General features: G+C 37.4%; 3 protein-coding genes and 1 long non-coding RNA gene across 4 annotated transcripts; all 4 read right to left on the reverse strand.

The window, feature by feature from the left end:
- Positions 1–813: 813 nt before the first annotated feature.
- On the reverse strand, positions 814–7,777 carry LOC145617439 (autophagy-related protein 18a-like). The gene is made up of 4 exons (XM_081672143.1): positions 6,652–7,777; positions 4,423–4,630; positions 2,898–3,024; positions 814–1,141 (listed from the first exon to the last, which is right to left on the reverse strand). Exons 1-4 carry the CDS (start codon positions 7,564–7,566, stop codon positions 1,051–1,053), a joined length of 1,341 nt encoding a protein of 446 aa, XP_081528269.1. The 5' UTR covers positions 7,567–7,777; the 3' UTR covers positions 814–1,050.
- Positions 7,778–11,133: 3,356 nt separating this feature from the next.
- Positions 11,134–12,466, reverse strand: LOC145617905 (uncharacterized). The gene has a single exon (XM_081672668.1). It carries the CDS (start codon positions 12,257–12,259, stop codon positions 11,288–11,290), a length of 972 nt encoding a protein of 323 aa, XP_081528794.1. The 5' UTR covers positions 12,260–12,466; the 3' UTR covers positions 11,134–11,287.
- A 982-nt stretch (positions 12,467–13,448) lies between these two features.
- On the reverse strand, positions 13,449–16,111 carry LOC145617583 (uncharacterized). The gene is made up of 7 exons (XM_081672297.1): positions 15,682–16,111; positions 15,473–15,598; positions 15,246–15,379; positions 15,048–15,145; positions 14,774–14,865; positions 14,431–14,552; positions 13,449–13,820 (listed from the first exon to the last, which is right to left on the reverse strand). The coding sequence occupies exons 1-7, from the start codon at positions 16,036–16,038 to the stop codon at positions 13,748–13,750; spliced, it is 1,002 nt and encodes a 333-aa protein (XP_081528423.1). The 5' UTR covers positions 16,039–16,111; the 3' UTR covers positions 13,449–13,747.
- A 6,120-nt stretch (positions 16,112–22,231) lies between these two features.
- LOC145616391 (uncharacterized) lies at positions 22,232–23,741 on the reverse strand. Its single transcript, XR_014107638.1, has 4 exons — positions 23,595–23,741; positions 23,452–23,482; positions 23,276–23,355; positions 22,232–22,298 (listed from the first exon to the last, which is right to left on the reverse strand). It is a non-coding gene; the product is annotated as an uncharacterized LOC145616391 (long non-coding RNA).
- Between the last annotated feature and the right edge of the window lie 1,119 nt (positions 23,742–24,860).

Below are 24,860 nucleotides of genomic sequence, written 5' to 3' on the forward strand. Positions count from 1 at the left end.
CCACCACCAAATTACACTAAGCAGATTACCATACACTAATTCATAAGCAATCAACGAAACTAAGTACAATTCTGAATACATAATCATGATGATATGTATTATCAACCCAATCCCACGCTCTAACTGGCAAATCCACCACAGCAAGCAAGAAGGAAAACCACCTGCTTAAGCAAAGGAAGTCAAAGCAAGCAAGGGCAAATCTGGCAATACATTAATGTTGGGGGCAAAGGGGTAATAGCGCCAGAAGTTACTATTCATAAGAACAGTAACTCCCCTCTTGAACTTTTATATGGTTTATAGATTAAAAATAAGTAAAGTTTAGTAAAAATAAATTAAGAATAATAACTCCATTCAGAAAAAAAAATGAAAAAAAAAGGCAACAGACAATCACAAGAAACCCAGGGAATCTATACATTTAGGCATTCAGCGGTGACCTAGGAAATGGTAATAGAGGTGTGATGATTTTTGGTCTAAACACTGTAAAGATCATTTTCAGTATGAACCCACCAGGACCAGGCCACCGACGTGGTTGTCATGGTATTTTGCTATCGAATTCAGTTTTCACACTTACTAATGCATAATTTCAACCATCAAAACTTTAATCATCGATAAAAAGTTAATATGTTAAAAGTATATTTAACGCGATTCTAAGTTTCTAACTATATCTTACGTAACTTTTTTTAAGATAAATGTGAAAGATTAAAGATAACCAAACATGGTGGGTAATTAATGTAAAATTGAAACATTGCAACTAAAATTAAATGTAGGAAATATTAAAATGACATTATAAAAGAACATGTGCAAGGAAGGGTCTGTAAGTAAGCAGCTTCACATATTACGAGTACATCTTATCAGTTAAAGAGCATCCAATTACAGCGATCCATATAAGTAATAAGCCAATATTTACAACATAAACATGCGCAGTATATACCTCTGAAAGCTTAATAGATACAGAGGTAACCGAGATGGTTAAACAAAAATCATAACAATATACATTGAAGGAGTGGGAATGCTAGGAATGCTACATTCTTTTTATTTCCTGTGCTTCTGTTAGAAGGGTTCCTCTGGCTTCAGAAAGTTGTTATATTCCAGTTGGGTCATCTCTCCACCCTTTGCAGGATCAAACTTGCAACGATAGAAGCTGCATTACAAACAAAACTGTCAGTCATCAAAAAACTTGTATAGGCCATAGTACAATCATATAAATTACCAAACATGCTTACAAAAAAGTTCTCCAGTACTCGTATTCACTTAAAGGGGAGGAAAAGAAAAAACGGATGTGTGTATGGTTGGGCTGAAGCAATAAAGGCACCATAAAATATTTCCAAAACAGAAACAAAAAAAGCAACTAGAAACAAAGGAGAGGGATTCGCCTGGTTTGAATTATACAACGCAGAAAAGGGTGGATTCATTATTGATGCATCATGCACGTCCTATGTTGCAATTTGAAGAGGAGAAATTTTAAAAATAAGATGTCCCAAGATGGTGACTGGAATTTGGAGTCTTGCTACTGGATTCTTGTATCATGAATTTCAAAAAATAGATCATATCGAATCTCACCAATAAGTTCGAGAATTTTTAGACCCAAAATACAGGTAGATTAAAAAAGGTCAATGAAAATTTCAGTGATTGAAAAAGGTATGCTGACTACTGAGGTACACCAGTAACACCACTGATTGTCCTACAGCGCCTACACATCGGCCTGATGGCTCTAAGAGAGAACTTTATCAAAACAAAATGTAAAACCCTTCCTCAATCTGTCATCACATTCTCTCTATCTCTCTCTCTGTCGAATCATTAAGGATTTGTGAATGACCAGGGGTGGGGAGGGTAAATATATGCAAGTGACCTACTACTGTGAATGAGATGCAATTATTATGAAATACATGCAAGTGATCTTATAGCATATTTTCATCCTGTGATTAACAGTGGATTGAAATTTAATTACAGATGAATTTTCTCACTTCAGTTGTGCAGGCACCTCCACAGGGCTCCAACTATCACCTAGTGATGCAGGTGTGACTAAATTCATGTGGCCTTACTTAAAAATTCAGGACTTCCATTGCATAGATCAGTGGATATTCAAACTAATAGAAGATCACTTGGTTTCATGTCAACGAGGCTTTGAATTAAGACCTATAATGCTTGAAGGGTCAATAGTGTAGGAAGCACAAGGTGTAAGAAAATTTCAATGTGAAGTAAAAAAGTTCCATACAACCACCAGGGTCAATATATCCAAGCTAGGCATGAAATCAAGATGGCAAAAGCTGGATTGAAGCTTTGCCCAATCACCAGGGAAAATTTAAGCAGGGAGGAAATCAGCAAAGTAGAAAGGCAGAGTTGTAGACAGTTCAATCAATAAATCAAGTTGTAACCTCCAAAAAATAGTAATTTTGATTGCTCATATTCATCCCAGAAATAAATAAAAATTATTATTTAAAAAAAAAATTAAAATAATAAAAAAAATAATAATAATAAAAAAAAAAGAGAGAGAAAAGAGAGAGAGAGTACTATCGAAGTTGAAAAAATCAGCATCAAAAACTGCTTTAAAACTATGGATATACTACAGCCTGCAGGCTCTCTATCACCTCAGTGTGCACCCTTCAAAAGCTGAAAATGGAAAGGACTTAATTGGAAAAGTGTTCCCACTACAGCCAATAGCTGTCAATATAATGTATTTTAATTTGAGATCTTAGTTCCCATTCGGGGAGGAGGAAAATAAACCTACATCCGCATCATCATCAGCATAGTAGTAGAAATGTCTACAATTATGATGAACTCGGCAACACTCAACAATACACATTCTTAGCATAATAGGTAATTTAGAAAGCTGTATATACTTTATACCACACAAAAAGAAACAATAAAACCAATGTGCTATCTATTTGGTTACTGACCTGCCATCCATGCCAAGAATTACCACTGTATTCTTCTGATGCCCAAATGCAACGATATACTGATTCCCTTCAAGTAAACGAAATTGAGCAACTGACCATTCTGAATTGAAATACCTAGGCAATACTCCTGCACAACGAAAATGACTCAGGCCAGCAGATAATATAAACAAAGTATAATATTTTAGAGTGATTTTTTTCCAAAAACCAAGTACACTTTCATCAATCTATAGTCACAAGACAGTAACTGACAGCAAAAAAGGGGATACATAAAGACAAGTAGAGTAACAGCTTAACGGATGAAACTACTAATTGACAAAAAGAAAGACAAAAGTTGCTATTTTTAAAATACTCCTCTAACGTACTCAACATCAAAATGTCAAGAAAATCAGCAACCTTTAGAAAAGATCCATGACCTTATAAATTAAACAGAGATCAATGACATATCAGCCTTAGCTTGATTCTCCAAACTACCAAAAACTGTCCTTACAAGTACTATCTAGCATTATCTATGATTATCAACCTAATTTCATATAAAAACCAAACAATGTGCCATATTTTTCTAAATGTTCCAAGTAAACTGAACACAAAATTTTAATCACGAGAACAGAGGAGCAGGCAAGCATCACAACCAACAAAATCAGATTCAATGCAAGTATCAACACCATCAGCTTGATTGCTACAGAGGCCTGAGAACAATTTTAAGGCAATACATACTTCGCAGTTTGCACAGCCTAGGCTTTTCATGAAATTGTCGCCTAAAGAAAGAATGAATGATATTATACTACAATGGTCTGTCTAGCCAAAAAATTGGTTTTAAGCATTTTTATCAAAGAGCAGATGTAATTGAACAAGTGCGGAAGGAAAAAAAAATATATTAATAAGATGAATAAAAAAAGTTAAAAAGTTATTGAAGTTAAAAGATTATTCAATGCAAGTATCAGCAACCTATAGCAAATTTACACAAATATCCTTAAAAGTTAAGTTAATTGTTTATAATAATCTATACTACTCAAAATCCTTAGTAAGCTATGGTAGGCTAGGGGGCAAAATTCTTTGTAGGAGAGGTAATGGATGAATGGTAAGTAAACTAAGAGGAAGACAAAAGGGGCAAGGACGACAGAGAATTGAGTAAATATTTGTAAACTAACAGAGTGCAGACAATTGTGTCCATGTTCCCAATATCCTTCGTTAGGCTATGTAACTCATTGAGCTCACTAAAAGAACAGTAGGATATGATACATTCAACAGATGAGCAAACTCCTTAGTACAAGAAAATCCCTTTTTAGCTACATGTAACAATCAACATAAGAAAAAAGTTCTGAAGCAATGAGAAATACTTGTCGTCTGATATTTGATTGTCGCCAGAGAAAATCCATTGTGAAAAAAATATATAAAAAGTTTTAAGTAACTTGTAAGTTTAACTGACATTGTATCACAGAGGAAAAAATTTACAAGTTGCTGATGTTTAGGACGCAACAGAAGACACAGTAAATAAAAATAAAATTGCAAGTAATGGCAGACTGACCTTTAATAAAAGAAAGAGATGAGCCAGCAGGTGCACCAGCAGCATTGCTTTCGGGAGCAGGATTTGGATTTTCATTGACTGGAGAACCAGAATTAACTTTCAAGCTGAAGACATGCACAGTACCCTTGTCACTTGAAACAGCTAACCACTGAGCAGTTGTAGAGAAGGCCAAGCTGTATATCTCTGCTCTATCTGCACCTCTTCTTACCTACAGTACCCAATAAACCTGATGTGTAAGATTCATTGGCAATCTTGTATGCCATTGAGAGAGAACTCAAGGATGAAAGCTACAAAATAGTAAAAAAATCAAATAGGGGCCTGCAATAGACAGGGTTAAGCAGGTTCAAATGAATGGAGCCTTAATCCCTTAAAGTACTCGTGCAATACAACCCACGTCAACATTAATTAATCAACAAAAAAGAATAAAGTTGAAGCAGTCCAGCGTAATACAAAAATCAAGGAAATATTAACATTGATAAGCACGTTGTACATGCAATCAATTTACTAATGACAATGAAGCCTAATGCCATTAGTTCACAATGAAGCCTAAATGATGATTGAAGCAGTGTGAAACCGTATATTTCCAAACTTATTGCACAAATAGTGAATTCACATGCTATCTCCAGCTATTGACCGCAAACAAAATATTTCAAAATACAGAAGGGGGGGGGGGGGGGGGGGGGGGGGGGGGGCATCAGCAAGCAGGAAATGGAGTCAGCTTGTCCCTAATAGTACAGCTCTAGTAAAACAAAGGTAAAACCAAGCGAGAAGAATGCTTTTCTCAATGCTGGTTTCATATGCCTAATTGCCTATACAAACTGTGTCGCCTCTTCTCTTCTCTAATTTTCCCCCCTCTCGAACCCTAGTTCCATGAGATGCCTCTTTGTTAAAGCATTTTTTTTTCAATGATAGGAACCAAAGGTGCTCCTATAGTGAGAAAATACTATTTTTTCTTCTTGACAAACATTAGTTACTTACCACAATAAATTACAACTATGCCACTTAATAAACACCCAGTGTTTATCAAGGTGATAAAACATGGGCTCCCTCCTCCTAAAGTAACAGTTTTATGTGTTTACAAGAGAGTACACGTCTACAACATGTCTCTCACTCTCTCCTCCTGCATCGCTCAACTTGTTGTGTTGGATCTCTGGTGCAAAAGATGCTTTACAATCAATGATAAATCATGGTGAACATTATGCCAATGCCATGGGAAGCAAAACCCTTAGTAGTTCAGCTTTAATATATGATTTGCTATTTTAGATCTGCTTTATATTAGAGAAATTGTTATTGTAATTGTCATTTGGGGTTTAATCAGATAATCTTCCATAGGGATTATTTACAAACAAGCATAACTAGTGAAAATGAATACTACTACAAGTCAACATCTATGATAGTTAAGTGGACACAAAGAATAAGCTACAGATACTCATATTTTCAGCTGCATATGTGGTTGTCAGATGCTAAATACTGTGGCAACCAAGGTTCAGGGGTCGCAACTCCCAATAAATTATGCCTTTATTTGTTTGCATTAATATCACCTCTAACATGTTGAGTGATCACATAATTTGTGATTAAATCTCATGACATCCTTGATGAGCCATATAATGTAACCATTGCTGCATTGTTCAAGCTATTAACCGTTTCTCAAGTCAACGACCAAACCAAACCAAACCCAGCATAAAGCTTGAGGCCCTCAAGTAACCATTAAGGCATTCACTTATTTCACTAGTCAACTATTACCTTTTCTTATCCATTTCTCTCCTTACATCAACTACAAACATACCAGCTATCACTTTACCCCACAATGTAAAAGATAAAAAGAAATTTCTTCACCTAGCAGCCTTAATTTTGCATTTTGCCTCTTTGGCTTTCAACTACACTACAATTTCTCTTCAACCTAGTCTCAACAAATGAAGCAACTTTATGAGAGCTGTCAGGCGTCAACTAAACACAATCTCGTAATGTTTATAGCCCTATAATCATCAAAAGTTACACACAATCTCGCGATTACAAACAGTAAGTATCACTATCCGGCATCACAAGACACAGGCATACTTGATATCACAAAATTCTCACTGTGTATACTTGTGAATCAAATTGGCTATGAAACACATGAATACATAAATTAATCTATAAGAAAGAAATACCAAAAAGCAATGCCATTTGAAACAACTCAAATATAAATTATTTCTCAAGCGAAAAAACGAAACTCGAATTAGAAGTTACCTCCTGAAGCAATGTACCATCAAAAGTGTTAAAGATCCTAACAAGCGTCCCCTTCGAGCTCGCAGTAGCCAAAAGACCTCCATCTTGAGTCAAGGAAAAGCAAGCAATCCTAGAATCATGAGCCATAATAAACTTAGTCTTTCTAGAAGCATAATGCTCAACCCGAATTTGCCCCTTCCTCAATCCAGGACAGACTAACACCAACTTCCCGGCCGATTGCGAAACCTCACACAACCCCTTCGGATTAGCACTAGTTTCAATCTGATGCAACAACTTCAAATCAGCAAAATTATAAACAAACACCTTCTGCTCCAAAACCACCACAATTCGATCACGCCGAAGCCGAACACCGCGAACTTCAGACCGAAACGACAATTCCCCAATACACCTGCTCTGATGATCATCCCAAATCATAACCTTATTAACAGGGTACTGAGGTTCAGCTCCTCCACCTACTAACGCAAGAATATTACATCGATACAACATTTCCACCTTCCCAATACCCCCACCTCGATCAAAATCCCTTCGAAAAATTTCCCTAAAAGGATCACAATTATAGATTCGAAACCCTCGATCAGTCCCAGATGAAAAACACCCATAATCTTGATTAAACGAAACGTGAAGAAGAGCAAGAGGTTGAGAAGATGAAAGCGAATTAGGGGAATTGGGATTAGGGTTAGGGTTTTCCGATAAAGAAGTTCGAATTGGGGGAAGAGAAGAAGGAGGAGAGAGAGAATCAGATTCTTCGGGATTGGAATCGAAGTAGAGGTGATCAGATTGCTCCGACATGGAAGTCGGCGGTGATGAAGGTGGAGGTGGGAGGTTTGGATCAACTGCGAGGAATGAATTTGGGGAAGAAGGTGAAGAATTAGGGTTAGGGTTTGGATTGTTTGGCCAAGCTGAAACGGTCGCCATTGATGAAAGCTTCAATTTTTAATTTTCTTTTTTCTTTTTGAAGATGACTTTTTTTTTTTTTTTGGGGGTGATTTTATAGATGTAGTAGAAGAAGAGTGGAATTGAGTGAATTTTCGATTTGGGAGAGAAGGTAGTTAGGAAGTTTATTTGTTTTGTTAAAGTGAAGGGAGAAATTGAGTTATGATATGATGAATTTTCTATGCTTAATAAGGAGAGATTAGTGATTTACTCCTATAAGATAGGGATTAAGGATAGTGACATTAGGATTGGATTCTTTGATTGGGTGTTAAGTAAGGAAAATGGTAAGTTGTGCACACGCAATTCATATTTGCTCCATTGCTAATTTACATATAGGAAAGTCATGGTTTTGGATTCAATTGATTGCCTACTCATATGTATAGTGTAATTGTTAGAATACAATCTTTTTCCAATGTTTTTATACAATGTTTTTTTCTAGTTTGAAGCATTAGATTTCATTATCACGAATATGTGAAATAAAGAAATACAATGTAAATCCAAAACAAAGCTCAGCTTTTTGCTCTGTACCAAGTGTTGCATCACTATTATGCTAGTGTATTGTTAGACCTTTGTAGATATTGTGCGAGCACGTACTCTAGCACCCTAAACCTCACTATACGCAATAAAAAAATAAAATAAAATAATAAAACAAAAAAAAAACTCGTGATCTGGTCCCGCTTATGACTACCCTAACCAGCTTGGCAGTCAGGATTCAACTTATTAGCCGCACTTCGTCGCCAAATGACAGGATTGCCCTCGGCCCTTAAGGTTTAGGCGTCCGCTTGTGTTGCTTTGTATCACAAGCCTCATTTCCGCACAAAACTTGCTAGAAGGAAATAGCATGTCGTCCAATATGATATCGAAGCATTTGGATTGTTGGTATCAAAGTTGAAATTTGAACCTCTTCATAGTCGTCAACAGAGACATGTGCTAGAGACACAAAAATAACATAAATAGCTTCCTCTTCGACATAGAGCAATACATTCGAATTTGTCAAATGAGGGGCAATTTTAAAGTGGATACCAAGATCATGTACCTGTCAGATGATGCTAAGTTCTGGTGGCATACACTAAGCATGATTGCATCAAAGAAAGAAAGTAGAAAATAGACATATAGGCATGATTAAAGAACGCTCAAAGTTCAAATTTACCCCAAGGACATTGAATTGTTGTTCAAATAAAATTGAGAAAGACCCACAAAAAGGGATTGATTTTGCGACTATGTGAAGGAATACTTAGCGTTGTGTTGTATATTCAAGACATATATGAGAAGGATTGGTTGTTTACCTTCACCAATGGGTTACAAGAATCAGAGCAACATGAAAAGGTTGACACTATATCGATCGTCTTGATTGATGTAGAGAGATTGATGGACCACCCCGAAAGACACTCTTTATAGGAAACCCGGGGACGCAATTTCCAAAAAGAAACTTATAAAAGCTCCCATAAGTTGTAGAATCACATCAAATTCAGAGGTTAAAAAGGCTTGTTTTGAGAAAATAGGGGGCAAAGGTTGGCTCGTTCTAATGTTATGCAAATGTTGGCTCGATTTGAGTAGGTAGTGCAAAGGTAGGGTTACTCGCTTCAATTATTCCCATTTTGAAAAATATCAAATAGATCTTTTGTACAACATTTAAGATAAAGTGCACTGTTTCACATAAAATATGGGAAAATACCAAAAGATCATGATAGTAGAGTGAGATAATGGTTAAGGCCCACATCAAATGGCTTGAAATAGTTTATTTTATGGACTACATCATGCCATGTAGGATGGCTTATGGTGAACAAAATAAGTTTGATCACCTTAGAATCTACAATTAAGGAAATAGGACAGTTAATTGGGGAGTCATCAGATTATAAAGGACAATTATTTGAGACTGGATGAAATAATATTTTTTTAGATCGTAGATGGTCGTTGGGCCATGGCCCTCGTGGGCCGAGTTCTATTATCGGGGTAATCACTCTTCAGTTTAAGTCTTATTGGACTTGATCAATGGGAGGCTCCAAAGGGAGGCGAAACTATCAAAGGGTACATGATCCAATATCATAACAAACCTCCAAAAATTTAGCCATAAACTTATTTACACAGTATAATATGGAATTACAGAGAATGTTCTGTATTAAAATGCTAAATTGCTAATCAGTACAAAGTAGATTCTAGACCAGTTGATAATTTCTTCAGATTCAAAGAAAACTCTTAATGTAAAAAAACACTGGTTTTTTTAGTTAGTTTTGCAACTTTTGCTGAAGTTAATATTGTGGACCAGTTGTGGATGGATCAGTTGCAACTTGCAAATAGAAGAAAGGATGGATCACAATATGATGTTGGCTATCTTTTTAATAAGCTGAGCTGAAGATGTTGGGATCATAATATTCATGAAGACGGAAGATGAAGCGTAGGGAAGGTTCAATTGATTAACACTCTCACCAAATCATATCATTTATGTAACAGACAACTTTCAGAAATGTCCTGATGAAGAAAATGGTCAGTGGCAAGATTCTCCTCACTAATGGGGAGAAAAATGCCATGAGCAACCGTCGAATAAGGTAAGATCGAGGTACTGCTAGTTGAGTCTGTAACATCAAAAGAGAAGACTGCAGTAACATCAAACTGAAACAGGAAGAAAGACCAAAGAAAAGACTAAGAGCATGCTTAGGAAACACTACCACTGAAAAATTGGCTGAAGAAGACCTTATGTTCTTACAGTGCAGACAGTTTGCACATTGTGTTGGTCAAGATACAAATCATCCCTTGTACTGAAATGCTACCAGATCCTAGCATATCACCAATACACCAATTTTGTACACAATATCCATTGATTGCATTATAAGAGTATATAAATTTCATATTGTAGCGATTAAGTAAATCCATGTAATCCATGTAAACTGATCAGTAAATCCATGTAATCTAATACAGGATGAAACAATGATCAGCTTAATGTTAGAATACGGAGTATATTTTTTGCATATATTCTCTTATTATTGTACATATCTTTACTTGATTACCATAGTTCTAGCAAAGTAGCAATCAGTTATCTATTTTTAGTTAGTCAATATTCAGTTAGCTAATTTGTAGCCTACCGATAAGTTGATAAACAATCTTAATTCTTGTAATGGCAATGCACGGATTCTTTGAATGTTACACTCCTAAAACCTGATTTTTTTTTCATGGGGAGGGTTATATGCAGAATTATATTCAGATTGAATCAGAAACAACAAAGTCGGATGCTCATTTCAATCTTAAGATGATAGATATATTAAAATTCTGAAATCTATTAATCTGTTCATAACTTGTTAAATTACTCATGTCCCATCAAATTTAGTCCAAACTTCATCCAAATCTGCAAAATTTATCTGTTTACAACAGGCTGTGATAAAATAAACAGAGGAAGTTCTGTAATTCAAACTAGAACAATGGAATCTGTGATTAAGATTTAAGATGATGATAGATAACAATGATTCCAAGAAAATAAAATAAATCTTAAAAAAAAAATCAAGGAAATTAAGATACATAAATCTGGTAAACAGACTAACTAATTCTATCAAAGCCTGAATCAATTAGCAAGCCAATTCATTTACAATAAAACCATACTTGTAATTAGATAAAACCTTAAATTAACAATGAAAAAAAAAAAAAAAAAAACCAAAATTGAACTTAGACCATATAAGATAGATCAGCAAACGAGCAGTCGAAAACCGAATAATCAGAAATCACAATCAACATCAAAAGCATCATCCATAACTTCTCCAAGAACAAGTCCACCAATAGCTCCTCCTAACAGACCAGCTCCCAATCCCATTCCCATTCCACCACTCTTCTTCGGCTTTTGTGGTTTTTGCGCATACCCACCTGCAGGAGGATAAGCAGGGTACCCACCAGGTGGAGGGTATCCCCCAGATGGAGGGTACCCATACCCGGCATTAGGCGGGGGAGGGTACCCTCCATACTGAGGGTACCCCTGTGGTGCAGCAGAGTATGGAACCCCGGTTCCATGCGACTGCTGCGGAGGGTACTGCTGCGGAGGGTACCCTCCTGGTGCACCAACTGCAGCATATGGGATTCCTGCTGCAGGAGGTGGACCCTGCGAATGCGCAGGAGGGTACCCTCCTGCATGATGTGGTGGAGGGTACACATCGACATACCCTCCACCATACCCTCCCGGTGGAGGGTATGGCGCAGCTGCAGCAGCAGAACTCGAACTGCTGCTGCATGACTGCGCAGGCTTATACTCCCCTTTACCATAAGAACCCATATTGTTTACATCAACAAATTTGTATGACAACTTAAGCTCTCCTTGTGCCTTTTGTGACGAAACCCTCTTAACCTGATAAGTTACAAGCTGTGAACCACTAGGATCCTTAACACCATCCAACAACTCTTTCAAAGGTACAAGAACTTCCCCTAAATCTTTATCAGCACCAAAGGTATGCTCATGCTTCAACGTAAACACCACATATTTACCCGGCTTCACAGCAACAGCATCGTCGATAGTAAACCTCATCGTATAATTCCAAGCCGGGTTCGTGCCACCATCTTGATGTACCGGGGTTTTCTGCTTGTTTTTTGGATCATCAGATAGGTGAACCACAACATAAGGATCCATCTTGCCTATAAGATTAACATTCTTAAGATCTTTTGCAGAAATAAGAGTGATTTCCAAGGTTTTGTAAACCATTTTTTTTTTCCTATAATCTTCTGCAAATACAAAGATGAACAAATATGATAGAAACAGATAGAGAAATAATAGATAGATGAACAAAGTTGTTGACTTTCTGAAAATTAGGAGATCAGATAATATCGATGAAATAGATGAAAATTTCTAATGCAGGCGTATAAACAGATAAAATATTGTAACGGAAGTTACTCGCTTATGACGCGTAGAAGTTTTGAAAGTTTCTTTCTTGGTGAAATAATTTAACAAATATTAAGTCATTATCTTTTTGGAAATGGTGGGTCACAAGAAAATTCAAAGTAAAGTCATCTTTATTTATTTACAGAGAAGACATGCAAATTGCCTAGTTGCTTCTAGTTAATTAATGACAAAAATATCTCCACCCAAAATATGGACCCAAAAAAGAAGAATAGAAAAGATAAAAGTAGGTACAAATATAATTGAAAAGAAATTCTGGTTAAATTATACTCCATAGGTTGGGACTTTTGGAAGTACAAAAGTATAGGATATTTTGGACCAAATTATAAAAGGGTAGGATATTAACAAGCATATGCCATATCATTATTTTATCTTTAAAGATTATAATCAGTAATCATCCTGACAACCTAAAACAGGTGTGGAGATTCATTCTCAAATAAGAAGGATATAAAATCATGAAGATTTTTAGTGGATAGTGGATAGTGGTTAATTTGTAGGCTAAATGCATTACATGAACTTTCATTGGTGCCTTTTAAGCTATGTTCCTTGGACTCAATATCTATGTCCAACACGGGTACATGTTCAAGTGTCCAACTCGGCTATTTTGTGAAAAAAATAAATAAATAAAAAAAAAATTGCAGAGCTAAAAATAAAGTGTAAAAATGACACAAGGGTTTGACACAAGTACTTGACGTGAAATAAAGAGTCTGAGTAACATAACTTATAAGTAAGAAAGAAAGTCATATCACATTAAAAACGCACACAAGTTAACCCGGCTCAATTTAAGAAGATAGACACTTATAAAGTTAAAGGAAAAGGTAAGAGGTTCTTTTGATATCAAAGTACCCCTAATAAATATTGAACCCCAATCTCAAGGTAAAAAGGCGCAATTTTTTTCCACTAGTCAAGCTTAACTTGGTGAGTCTTTTTCTTCTATTACTTCTTATGAATCCAAAATATTGTAAAATGAGATGATGTAGCATGTAAATAATGATGATTCAAAGTATATTTAATGAAAACATATATATGTACAATATTTATATTCTACAACAGGTAAATCTTTTTCATAACCCTACAAAAGAGAATCTACTTGTTCTAATACAATTCAAAACAACACATTGAGAAACCAAAGGGCTAAGAAGAGGACAAGATCAAAATAACTTGATTTACCAAGGACTTGTGACATTCACTCCACTACGGGAACATTTGATGGCATATAAACATCATCTGATGTTGTGTCTTGAATCTGATACCTTCTTCAAAATGAATATATTCGAGATAGAACATTGTGAATCAAGTATGGATTTGGGAAAAGTACAAGGTCAGAATTATGATCTCTCCACCCTTTAGGACCTGTACCTCTCTCCTGTCAATAAATTCACAGAAACATTGTGCTTCATAATTCACATTCATAACGGGATCTAATCAAAGTCACATACACAGTACAGTTCATTAGTGTGCATTTATGCATTCATTAGCACGGAGTAAGAAACTTCTTTATAGCAAGGCCAAGCGCCTTTCTACATTGCAACACAATTCCTTCTAGAGAACACTTAAATAATCCAACTTCAGAAACAAAGCCACACAATGTGAGCTTTGTGCTTGTCACTTCAAGCCTAACTAGAGTTATAAGGAAACCACACTAGAGGCCTTTAATATTTCTCACAAATCCACAATATCTCAAGTAACCGTGTTATCTTGTGAAGATTACTTTAAGTTATATATAGGGCCCACACTGTCAACTTAGGAAACTCGAATTGTCACTTGTGATTGTGGGCCCTATAGTCCAACACATAATGCATGATGGACCTATAAAAGTAACAGCAAATTGCCATGAATACTTAATACTACAGCAAAAAGACATCTTAATCTTCCATCTAAAAGAAAACGTGTAGTGAAGCTACCACTACATATAAAATTATACAGCACCAGACTACAAGCAATATTTATGCAAGGAAAATGACATCAATACTTACCAAGGTGGATAGATACGGATTAAGTTCCCTACTTCCAGGTTGACATCACCACAAACCCTCGAGTTAAAGATGATGGTCCAAATCTTCCCAAAATTTTCCTGCTGAGGGTTCTGAAGTGAACTCTACAAAAATTTTAGCAAATAAAATGATTAGGCTGCCAGTTCATTTGACATCCGATGCATATAAATTACAAGACTACAAGTCTACAACCAATGAACAGTCCTTCCCAACACAACAAAATTCATAGTCAAAGAACAAAATTGAAAGAGAAGATGGAAACAATAGATAAGGAATTCCTATAAAGCGGGGAGAGAGAAGTACAAAGACTATAATCAGAAATAACCTCTTCGTTTTCAATTAGTGAGCAACTGCAAACACTAAGTTTTGCATCAAAGGATCTTGATAATATCTTCACGTCAATGCACCTAACTTCATCTGAATGCAGTAAAGCAGGAAAAACTGAGTTAGGTTTCTGGGCAAAGGGACATCAAATCGTCCAAAAAAAAAAGTAATTACTCTAATTTGTTATGTACTACGATTACATAGGAAAAAGACCACACAAAAATTGTTCAACAAAAAATAAATTTGAGTGCTATTCTACAGTATATTTTTATCACCTTTAGGCCAAACTTCAGTCTGCACCTTCTTCAAGAAATCAGCATATTGTTCCTTCTGCTGTTGCATTATATGCTGCAATCTTCCAAAAAGTCCAGTACTGCGCCACTCAAACACATACACAAAATCTCAGGGAGCAGGTTGGAATAAAAACCTTCCATGGAGGAGTTTATCAGGATTCACCTGTTTTCAACACTCACCTAGATTGTTTCAGTGCTGTAAGGGAAGGTCTTTTATCTACCACTGAAGCACAATCAAAGGCTTCCTGGAATTTGTCTGCCATTGATTTCCTTCCGGGTTCTACTATAGCAAGTGCTAAATTTTGAGCATTGTCCTAAACAATGATTGAAGATCTTATTTTAACAGCAGAAAGTTATTTTAATGGTCTATAGAAAACATATTATAATCAGTAACTACATAAAGATACCTCATTGTCTGTTGATGATCCACTTTGCATAACCTCACAAGGGTCTTCATCACTTACTGAATCCTTACCAGGCAAAGTCATGCTTCTGTTCACAGCGCGCTTTCCTTGTCCTTTTCTCCTACTACCCTGTAGCAGATGGTTTATCAGACTGACATGAGATATAGAGCAATCAGAGGGGATTATAATATGTATGTATTATTATGTGTAACCTTTTTTGGCTTCAAGATTGGATTGCTGGTATTTCCCTGGAGGTTGTCCAAAAGTTCAGCCATGGAACGTCTATGATTATCATGTTCTATAGCTGCTTCCAATGGCAATGCAAGACATGATGTCCCAGCATCACTACCTCCAAGGAGTACGGGACTAATTTTATCAATAGGCTGATATTCACTGGGCTCAGCTTTATCAAGCAACTCATCATCACTGGATGAATTGAGATCCTTATCTTTCCAAACAGACCACAAATCTACATGTTTTTGTGGCTGTAAAGATGAAGATTCTTTCTTGAGTTTACATCTGCCACCTGCACCAGGGCTAATTAAACTCTTGCAGTTCCAGTACAACATGCAGAGCTTATTGCATTTCACAGGCTAGATTGACTCAATCAATTTCTTGTAAGGTTAAATACAGGCATCAACTCCGCCAGTGGGTTCCCCGCTGCCAGTCCCAAGCCTGGATAAAGGAGGAGGGTTACGGTAGGCCAGTGACAGCCAGTATAAAACTTCGTCACATCCAATGACATGAGCCAAACAGATATTTTCGTGGGGGCGTTCCCTACTCAGCGACGCGCTGCACTTCCTAGACCCGGGTGTAGTGATAAGTATGCAAGGGTTGCTAGGTCGTCGCCCAGAAGCGACGCGCCACATTGCCCGAGTGTGGTGTCAAATGAGCAAGGGCGTGCCATTGGGGCGTTCCCTACTGAGCGACGCGCTGCACTTCCCAGACCCGGGTGCAGTGATAAGTATGCAAGGGTTGCTAGGTCGTCGCCCAGAAGCGACGCGCCACATTGCCCGAGTGTGGTGTCAAATGAGCAAGGGCCTGGAGTTGGGACCAGGAGGGAGCGTGGGAGAAAGGAATTTAGTTTGCGGATTGGTTCTTGGAATGTGGGGTCTCTTACGGGAAAATCAGCAGAAGTGGTAGAAGTAATGAAGAGACGACGCGTGAACATCATGTGCCTCCAAGAGACAAGATGGACAGGAGAAGGAGTTCGAGGCTTGGTTTTGGGGTATAAGGTATGGTATGTTGGGCAAGAAACGAGCCACAGGACAAGGAATGGTGGAGCTAGGAACGGAGTTGGTGTGGTTCTCGATGAGAGGTTGGCAAAAGAGGTGATCGAGGTCTATCGGAAGAACGATAGGTTGATAAGGCTGAAGTTGCTATGTGGCAAGGAGATTGTGAATGTTATCAGTGCTTATGCTCCCCAAGTGGGTTTAGATGCGGAAGAGAAACGACAATTTTGGGAGGATCTAGACGAGGTGGTACAGGGTGTCCACCACTCAGAGAAGTTATATATTGGAGGGGATCTAAATGGGCACGTTGGGGCGAGCCGAGAGGGCTATGGGAGTGTCCATGGAGGCTTTGGGTATGGGCAGAGGGACGCCGGTGGTGAAGCTATTATGGATTTTGCCCAATCATATGATTTAATTTTGGCTAATACTTGGTTTAAGAAGAGGGATTCACACTTGATAACTTTTCGGAGTGGAGCAAATGCAACTCAAATAGACTTCCTGCTCACAAGAAGCATAGATAGACAAAGTTGCCTAAACTGTAAGGTTATCCCAGGGGAAAGTGTGGTCACCCAACACCGGCTATTGGTAATGACTATTCGTCTGAAAGAGAAGGCGAAGAAAAAAGTTAGACAAGAAGAACCGAGGATAAGATGGTGGACCCTAAGGGATGCAAAGGCTAAGGTTTTTACAGAAAAGGTAATTGAAGAAGCGGATTGGGATGGAGAGGTGGATCCGGACATGACTTGGTTACGAATGAAGAACTGTTTCCTAAGAGTGGCCAAAGAGGTCTTAGGGGAAGTAAGGGGAAGAACTTCGATACAGAGAGATACTTCGTGGTGGAATGAAGAGGTGAAAGCAGTAATTAAGCAAAAAAGGGAATGCTATCAAGCCTTAGGAAAATGTAGGAGTGATGAAACCTTTGCAGCGTATAAGGAGGCTAAGAGTAAGGCAAAGGCAGCTGTTCGTCAAGCGAAAGAAAAGGCATATCAGGAGGTTTATGAAAAACTTGATTCCAAGGAGGGAGAAAGGATCATTTATAAGATGGCAAAGAGAAGACAAGAGGCAAGGAAGGATATTGGCATGGTGAAGTGTGTCAAAGATAAGAACCAAATGGTCCTAGTGCAAGAGGAGGACATCAAGGACAGGTGGAAGGGGTACTTCGATGAATTATTTAATGGAAGTAATGGAGTTGTGATAGGAGATACCTCTGTGAGTGATGAAGAAATCAACATGGAGTATGTGCGAAGGATTAGGAGAGTAGAGGTGGAGATTGCACTGAGGAAGTTGAAACCTAAGAAGGCGGTTGGCCCTGATGGGGTACCGATAGAGGTGTGGAGGTGTTTGGGTAAGATTGGTATTGATTGGTTAACAAACCTTTTCAACAAGATATGGACGGCTACAAGGATCCCACAAGATTGGAGGAAGAGCACCTTGGTCCCGGTTTATAAAAACAAAGGAGACGCTCAAGATTGTTCTAACTACCGAGGAATTAAGCTTATGAGCCACACTATGAAGCTGTGGGAAAGGGTGATTGAACAAAGGTTGAGGGCATACACAAGCATTTCAGATAACCAATTTGGTTTTATGTCTGGGAGATCTACTATGGAGGCAATCCATTTGATAAGACAAATGATGGAGTTTTATAGGGTAAAGAAGAAAGATCTTCATATGGTCTTTATTGATTTAGAGAAGGCATATGACAAGGTGCCAAGAGAGATACTTTGGTGGGCAATGTTGAAGAAAGGTATCCCACGAAGGTATGTAGACCTAGTTAAGGATATGTATCGGGATGTGTCAACAAATGTGAGAACATGCGGAGGGTTGACAAAAGATTTCCCTATTACAATCGGATTGCATCAAGGGTCTGCATTAAGCCCTTTTCTTTTTGCAACGGTTCTAGATGAATTAACTAGACCATTTCAAGATGAGGTTCCATGGTGTATGTTGTTCGCGGATGATATCGTTTTGGTGGATGAGACTAAGGACGGGGTTAATGTTAAGTTGGAGCAATGGAGGCAAAGGTTGGAATCTAGAGGGTTTAAGCTAAGTCGGAGTAAGACTGAATATTTGGTATGTCGTTTTGGCACTCAGAGGGGGACAAGCAATGAAGTGGTGAGTTTGGATGGAAAGGATTTGACCATGAGTGAATGTTTTAAGTATCTTGGGTCGATCATCCAGAAGAATGGTGACATTGATCAAGACGTAACCCACAGAATTAAGTCAGGGTGGCTTAAATGGAGAGCGGCCACGGGAGTGTTATGCGACCGCAGCATTCCCCTACAGTTGAAGGGAAAATTCTACAGGACTGCCATAAGACCAGTGTTGCTCTATGGTACAGAATGTTGGGCTTCTAAGAAAGAGCATATTAAAAAGATGGAGGTTACGGAAATGCGCATGTTAAGGTGGATGTGTGGAAACACTTTAAGAGATAGAATCAGAAATGAGGTTATTCGCAAGAAAGTAGGTGTGGCAGACATTGCAGATAAATTAAGGGAAAATCGTCTGCGTTGGTTTGGACATGTAAGACGGAGACCCGTGGGTGCACCGGTGCGAAGAGTGGAAGAGTGGGATCATGGAGGGATTAAACGAGGAAGAGGGAGACCAAAAATGACTTGGTTGGAAGGAGTGAGGAAGGATATGAAGTGCATGGATTTACGTGAGGATGAAGTTTTGGATCGTAAGGGATGGAGGAGAAAGATTTATGTTGATGACTACACGGAATAATCATATTTGGTTCATGTTAGCCGACCCCACTTTTGGGATTAAGGCTTTGATTGATTGATTGATTGATTGATTGATTGTTAAATACAGGCATCAAGGCTTAGGTTATTAAGTTCACTTAATAAGAAATCTAACAAAGTTTTGCATTTTATGCCTACAATGACAAGGTAAAACAATTACGAAGTCCAGTCTCTAAGTTTTGCATTAAATGTAGGATGATAAATGCAGGAAGATGGACATCTCTACTGCATTACAAGATGATAAATAACATGCTCTCTCTCTTCTTTTTTTTTTTCTTTCTTTCTTTTTTTTTTCCCCCCTTTTGCTCTTTATGTTTAAAGCCATTTAGTTAGCAACAATATAGAGCTCTAGTCCCATAAAGATAGAGAAAACTACATGAACCAATACGTCATTCCCATGAGTATCTCATGTGACCCTTCCTCCATTTTCAATTTCCCCAAAGAAATATCATGAAGACCCAATTTTCTCAATTTATTTGCCCCTTACAACCCAATTTATCCTTGATTTACCCCATTTATAGTTCTCCATTATCCCAACACTTCAGTCTCCAAGCTGGTGCCGCTTAATGTTCTTCACAGATTCTAAAACTTTCAAATCACCACACAGCCTGACAGCCACGTCAACTTACATATTCATCTTCCATAATTTAGTGAAATTGTTTGAAGAGCAGTGCCATAACTTTTCTTCACCTACAGAGACATGTTGCAATCACATAGTATTCTGCCTGCTCCTCTCCATTTGAACCAGCCAAACTTGATTTTGTACCAAACATAAGTCAATATCTTTATCTTTTATGAGTATCACCACAATCAAACCTAAATCACTCATTTTTAGGTAACTACCTCCTGACCTCCTGTACAGTTTCACACTATCTTGATCAGGATCCTCCTACATACTTAATTTTTGCATAATTCAATAAAATAGGCAGCAAAAAAAATGTTCTCCAGATGTTTTTGAGATTAACATTGCTTAGCAAGATAAAATTAGAGCAAAACATTGAATTGAAGTAACTGACAGCTGGCTAATCAATGCATTGAATCACGCGAATATAAAGGTGTCTCATTAAACACAAATGAAAGCGCACCAAGCATCTGCAGAAAAGAATAAGGAGCATGATTATATACAAAATACTACGCTTACCAAGATTCTTGTTTTTGGAATTCAACGGATGGCATGTAGACCTTCTGGCCCTTTCACTTAGTTGATCCATTCTTCTCGTCTCTTTGTCAACCGCAGAAGATGCGCAGGGCTCAAATTGTTTTTCATTTCCTTTGGTAGAAAGATCAAGCATCTCAGATACATTATACCCTTCTTTGACGGATTTGGAAATAATATTCCTTCCTTTCTGACAGAAAAAGCAAGTCAAAAGTATGTCTCAATAAGTTGATAGTTGCCATTACAAGATCAACAGTAAAAAGGGCCATGGTAACTCAGCAGAGACATTATATTAGCACATTATCACTTGTCAGAACGCATCACAACAAAAGTTTTAAGCAACAGTGTACCAAATACCTTAACACTAGAGATCCTCTCCTTTTGATCACAAGTCGAACCACCAGCTTTTGAGATAATTGAGTCACATTCAACATTATTGCCGCAATCAAGGTTCTTCTTGTGAAAATCTGGTGCTTCCACCTCATCTTCAGACAAGAAGCCTGAATCCCTCTGATAGAATAGACTTTGTTATATACAGCACAGCATTTGTAAAATCCATATATACATAATTTAATAGCTGAGAAACAAGTTCCATTCAGATTAATGTTCAGCTGTCTTCCACAAATATATTCAACTTCTGGCAACTCCTTGCTTTGCAGGGTGTGGACCCTATGGAATATTTTATCTCTAAGGTCTCCATAACTGTGGAAATATACAAAGTGACGGTTATCTCAAGCAATAAACACCAGGAAGGCAGGAACCCATTCACTAGGTCATCAAGTCCATGGAGGAAGCCTGTACACTTGATGGATTGCCTTTAGCCTAAGAAAACAGAGTAGCTTTATTGTTGGCCGGTCATAATTTCTTAATTACCTGGTGTAAACCTGTACAAGAGACACTAGTTCTATAAACATCAAAATTAATGTATTAATAGCTATACCTAGCATAAATGTAAGATAATTACAGGGTAAGGATACAGCGTAAAAAAATTACATTCCATCTGAATTGGCAACACCACGAGCGCAGAACTCAAAAGAGAATATCATAACTGATTGCAAGTTCAACACCCTCCTCCCCCCCCCCCCCCCCCACCCCACCACCACCAACCAACAAAAAGGAAATTCTACTAAGTTTTTTCGCTATCATTACTAGCATACACAAACAAAAGGAAAAGAAATTACATATGTTTTTGGGATAGATTGGAAGGCAACCCAGTCCTAGCCAAGCTCAGAACAAGGCCTACTTCAGAAATTTGTCAGTGTTAAAGTGGGGTGGATGGATTGAGTATATAATTTCCCTTACTTCCCAAAAGAAGGTTGTATAGTGTTCATATAATAAGAGAACTAATTAACATAGTAATTTAGGTAATTCACAATCATCACCAGTCTGCTAAACAAGTGTCCGTACAATATGTAATGAATAATTGATCGAAATTCATAACAGAGAGAATTCAATGTTTTCTTTTAACTGCAAAAGGTGAAAACTAAAGAGGTAACTTTCAAAACAACTTCCAAAACCAAACAAGAGCTTCACGATCACAAGTTGAAGAAAACTACAGCCATGCAAGTGGACTGGCATAGCAATAAACACAAAAATCAACACACTTGAGAACAAAGACACATCAGAAATAGTAAGAAACCAAGGCAATGTCTGTGAATACCTTTGAGTAGCTCAAGTTGTGATGCAACTCCCAGGCTTTTCTGAAACAGAAAAAGTATATGCAGTTTTTCAGAATATATAACCAAAACTAAACTCTTTATCCTTATACAAACTTTTTTGTTTTTGTTTTTAAATGAACCCTTATACCAAATTGAAAACTCTTATTTATCATTAAAATTAGCAAGTTCTGCATCATGCACAAAGAGCTTCCATTGGAAAATTAAGTGTCCACCACTTAATTTTTGTTCATACAATTCTGATTCACATAATTATCCCCTCCATCTTTAGTTCTTTATGTGCATAAGGCATTATTCTACCATACAAATTAGAGTAAGTAATTATTAATTCCATTTGCTGTACTGCACAATAAGCTACATTAACACATGTCTCGTTATCAAAACTAATCACTTATGCTCAGTGAAGTTTGCCTTTCTTCACTAGACAACTTTTCCCCGAGCATGACAATACTAGTGTAATCATAAAAGGCGCCCCTTGTCATATTTACTAAGCATTTGGTTAATCTTGTTAACTCATATAATCTAAGCCACCATTTCAAATGCTTTTCTCACATACTTTAGCAACTAAAACTACACATCCATCAAGCTCGGAATGCCTTGAATGATATAGTCTCAACACTAAAATGACTAAAGTTCATTTTCCTCAATAATGTACCAAAGAGTAAAGAGAACTTATCCCCTTTAAGGCCTTACTTTCTATATCCGCATTATCCCGAACACACTACACACTAGGGCAAGGATGCCTACTTCCAGACCGTCTCAAACCCGCCCCTTTATACAATGTCTTACTTTCTACATTCCACGACTTCTAGCTTTACATTATTTTTCAATTACTCGAATTCAAATTCGCAACACATTCACTAAATCACTAGCACATTGTTATAGTAAAATCCATGATAATACTCAAGAACTATATCTTAACAAGTATAATCTCATACAAAAGCAGATTATCTACTCACAAACCACAATTAACAACATTAACAACTTAGAAATAATGTAACCTTCTTATAATCCGACGTTCCGGCTAAGGAAACGTAATTCTCCGACCATTTACGACCTTGTTCTTCTTCATCATCATCGTCTGTACATAATTCAATAAATGGTAAAAATAATTCGAAAATTGTGCTCTACATTAGTTTGATTTTTCATTCAAATATGATTTTTAAAGCTGACTTACCAGAAATACTTTGATCAGAATCATGAATCTCCTAAAAAATAAATTGAATTATCGAACTGAAAAACAATAAATTCCAAGCTTTTGCCAAATATGAAGTGCAAATTCAAAGAAATACATAATGATATGAGACGAACAAATATTACCGAGAATGAATTGTGTCGCCACATTGAAAATCTGAGAAGCCTGATTTGGTGGAATTTTGCGGTTGCAATGATGAGTTTGGGTCGAATGTCGATGCTCTTTTCAATACATTATATTCATTTTTTCAGTTAGCGCAAGTACTCACAGATTCAAACTGGAGTTGCCGAAAGGTCCCATATCAAATCTCAAAATACAAATTTTTATACTACCTCCGTCCCCTTTTGATAGTCCTAGGCAATTTTCACGGGAATTAATAAACACAAATAAGAACAGTTAAAAGTACATGACATGGGAAAACAAAATTTACATGGGAAATTTAAATTTGCAAAAATATTGTTGCAAATTGGAGGAAATTTTGGTAAAAAATTAATATTAATGGTTGTTGGAAAAAGCAAATGGGGTGAACATTTTGGGACTAAAATTTGTCCATAAGGGACTATCAAAAGGGGACGGAGGGAGTATGTGGTAATCAAACCGTGTGGTCGGGATTACTCGAGTTACTCGGTCAGGGATTACGTGAGTTACTCGGTCAAGGATTACTCGAGTGCGGTCAAAGTGTAATATTTAACTTGACTTGTTTGACTAGCTGCTAGTATTAGCTGTTTGTGTGACTGTGTTGACCATTTATTGTATGTAAATAGGTTTGATAAAATCAGCTGATAGTTATTAGGGTCTGTTTTCAATCAATCAATCAATCAATCAAAACCTTAATCCCAAAAGTGGGGTCGGCTAACATGAACCAAATATGATTATTCCGTGTAGTCATCAACATAAATTTTTCTCCTCCATCCCTTACGATCCAAAACTTCATCCTCACGTAAATCCATGCACTTCATATCCTTCCTCACTCCTTCCAACCAAGTCATTTTTGGTCTCCCTCTTCCTCGTTTAATCCCACCATGATCCCACTCTTCCACTCTTCGCACCGGTGCACCCACGGGTCTCCGTCTTACATGTCCAAACCAACGCAGACGATTTTCCCTTAATTTATCTGCAATGTCTGCCACACCTACTTTCTTGCGAATAACCTCATTTCTGATTCTATCTCTTAAAGTGTTTCCACACATCCACCTTAACATGCGCATTTCCGTAACCTCCATCTTTTTAATATGCTCTTTCTTAGAAGCCCAACATTCTGTACCATAGAGCAACACTGGTCTTATGGCAGTCCTGTAGAATTTTCCCTTCAACTGTAGGGGAATGCTGCGGTCGCATAACACTCCCGTGGCCGCTCTCCATTTAAGCCACCCTGACTTAATTCTGTGGGT

The sequence above is a fragment of the Chenopodium album genome, chromosome 26 (genome assembly GCF_948465745.1).
Source record: "Chenopodium album chromosome 26, dcCheAlbu1.1, whole genome shotgun sequence".
NCBI classification, from domain to species: domain Eukaryota; kingdom Viridiplantae; phylum Streptophyta; class Magnoliopsida; order Caryophyllales; family Amaranthaceae; genus Chenopodium; species Chenopodium album.

Coding starts and splice junctions, on each gene's coding strand:
- LOC145617439 (XM_081672143.1), bottom strand. CDS start 7,566: ATGGCGACCGTTTCAGCTTGGCCAAACAATCCAAACCCTAACCCTAAT. Junction 4,631..6,651: donor ATGGTACATTGCTTCAGGAG/GTAACTTCTAAT, acceptor TGGGTACTGTAG/GTAAGAAGAGGTGCAGATAG. Junction 1,142..2,897: donor ATTCTTGGCATGGATGGCAG/GTCAGTAACCAA, acceptor TTTGTAATGCAG/CTTCTATCGTTGCAAGTTTG.
- LOC145617905 (XM_081672668.1), bottom strand. CDS start 12,259: ATGGTTTACAAAACCTTGGAAATCACTCTTATTTCTGCAAAAGATCTT.
- LOC145617583 (XM_081672297.1), bottom strand. CDS start 16,038: ATGTTGTACTGGAACTGCAAGAGTTTAATTAGCCCTGGTGCAGGTGGC. Junction 15,146..15,245: donor ACAGCACTGAAACAATCTAG/GTGAGTGTTGAA, acceptor TGAGTGGCGCAG/TACTGGACTTTTTGGAAGAT. Junction 14,866..15,047: donor GACTGAAGTTTGGCCTAAAG/GTGATAAAAATA, acceptor TACTGCATTCAG/ATGAAGTTAGGTGCATTGAC.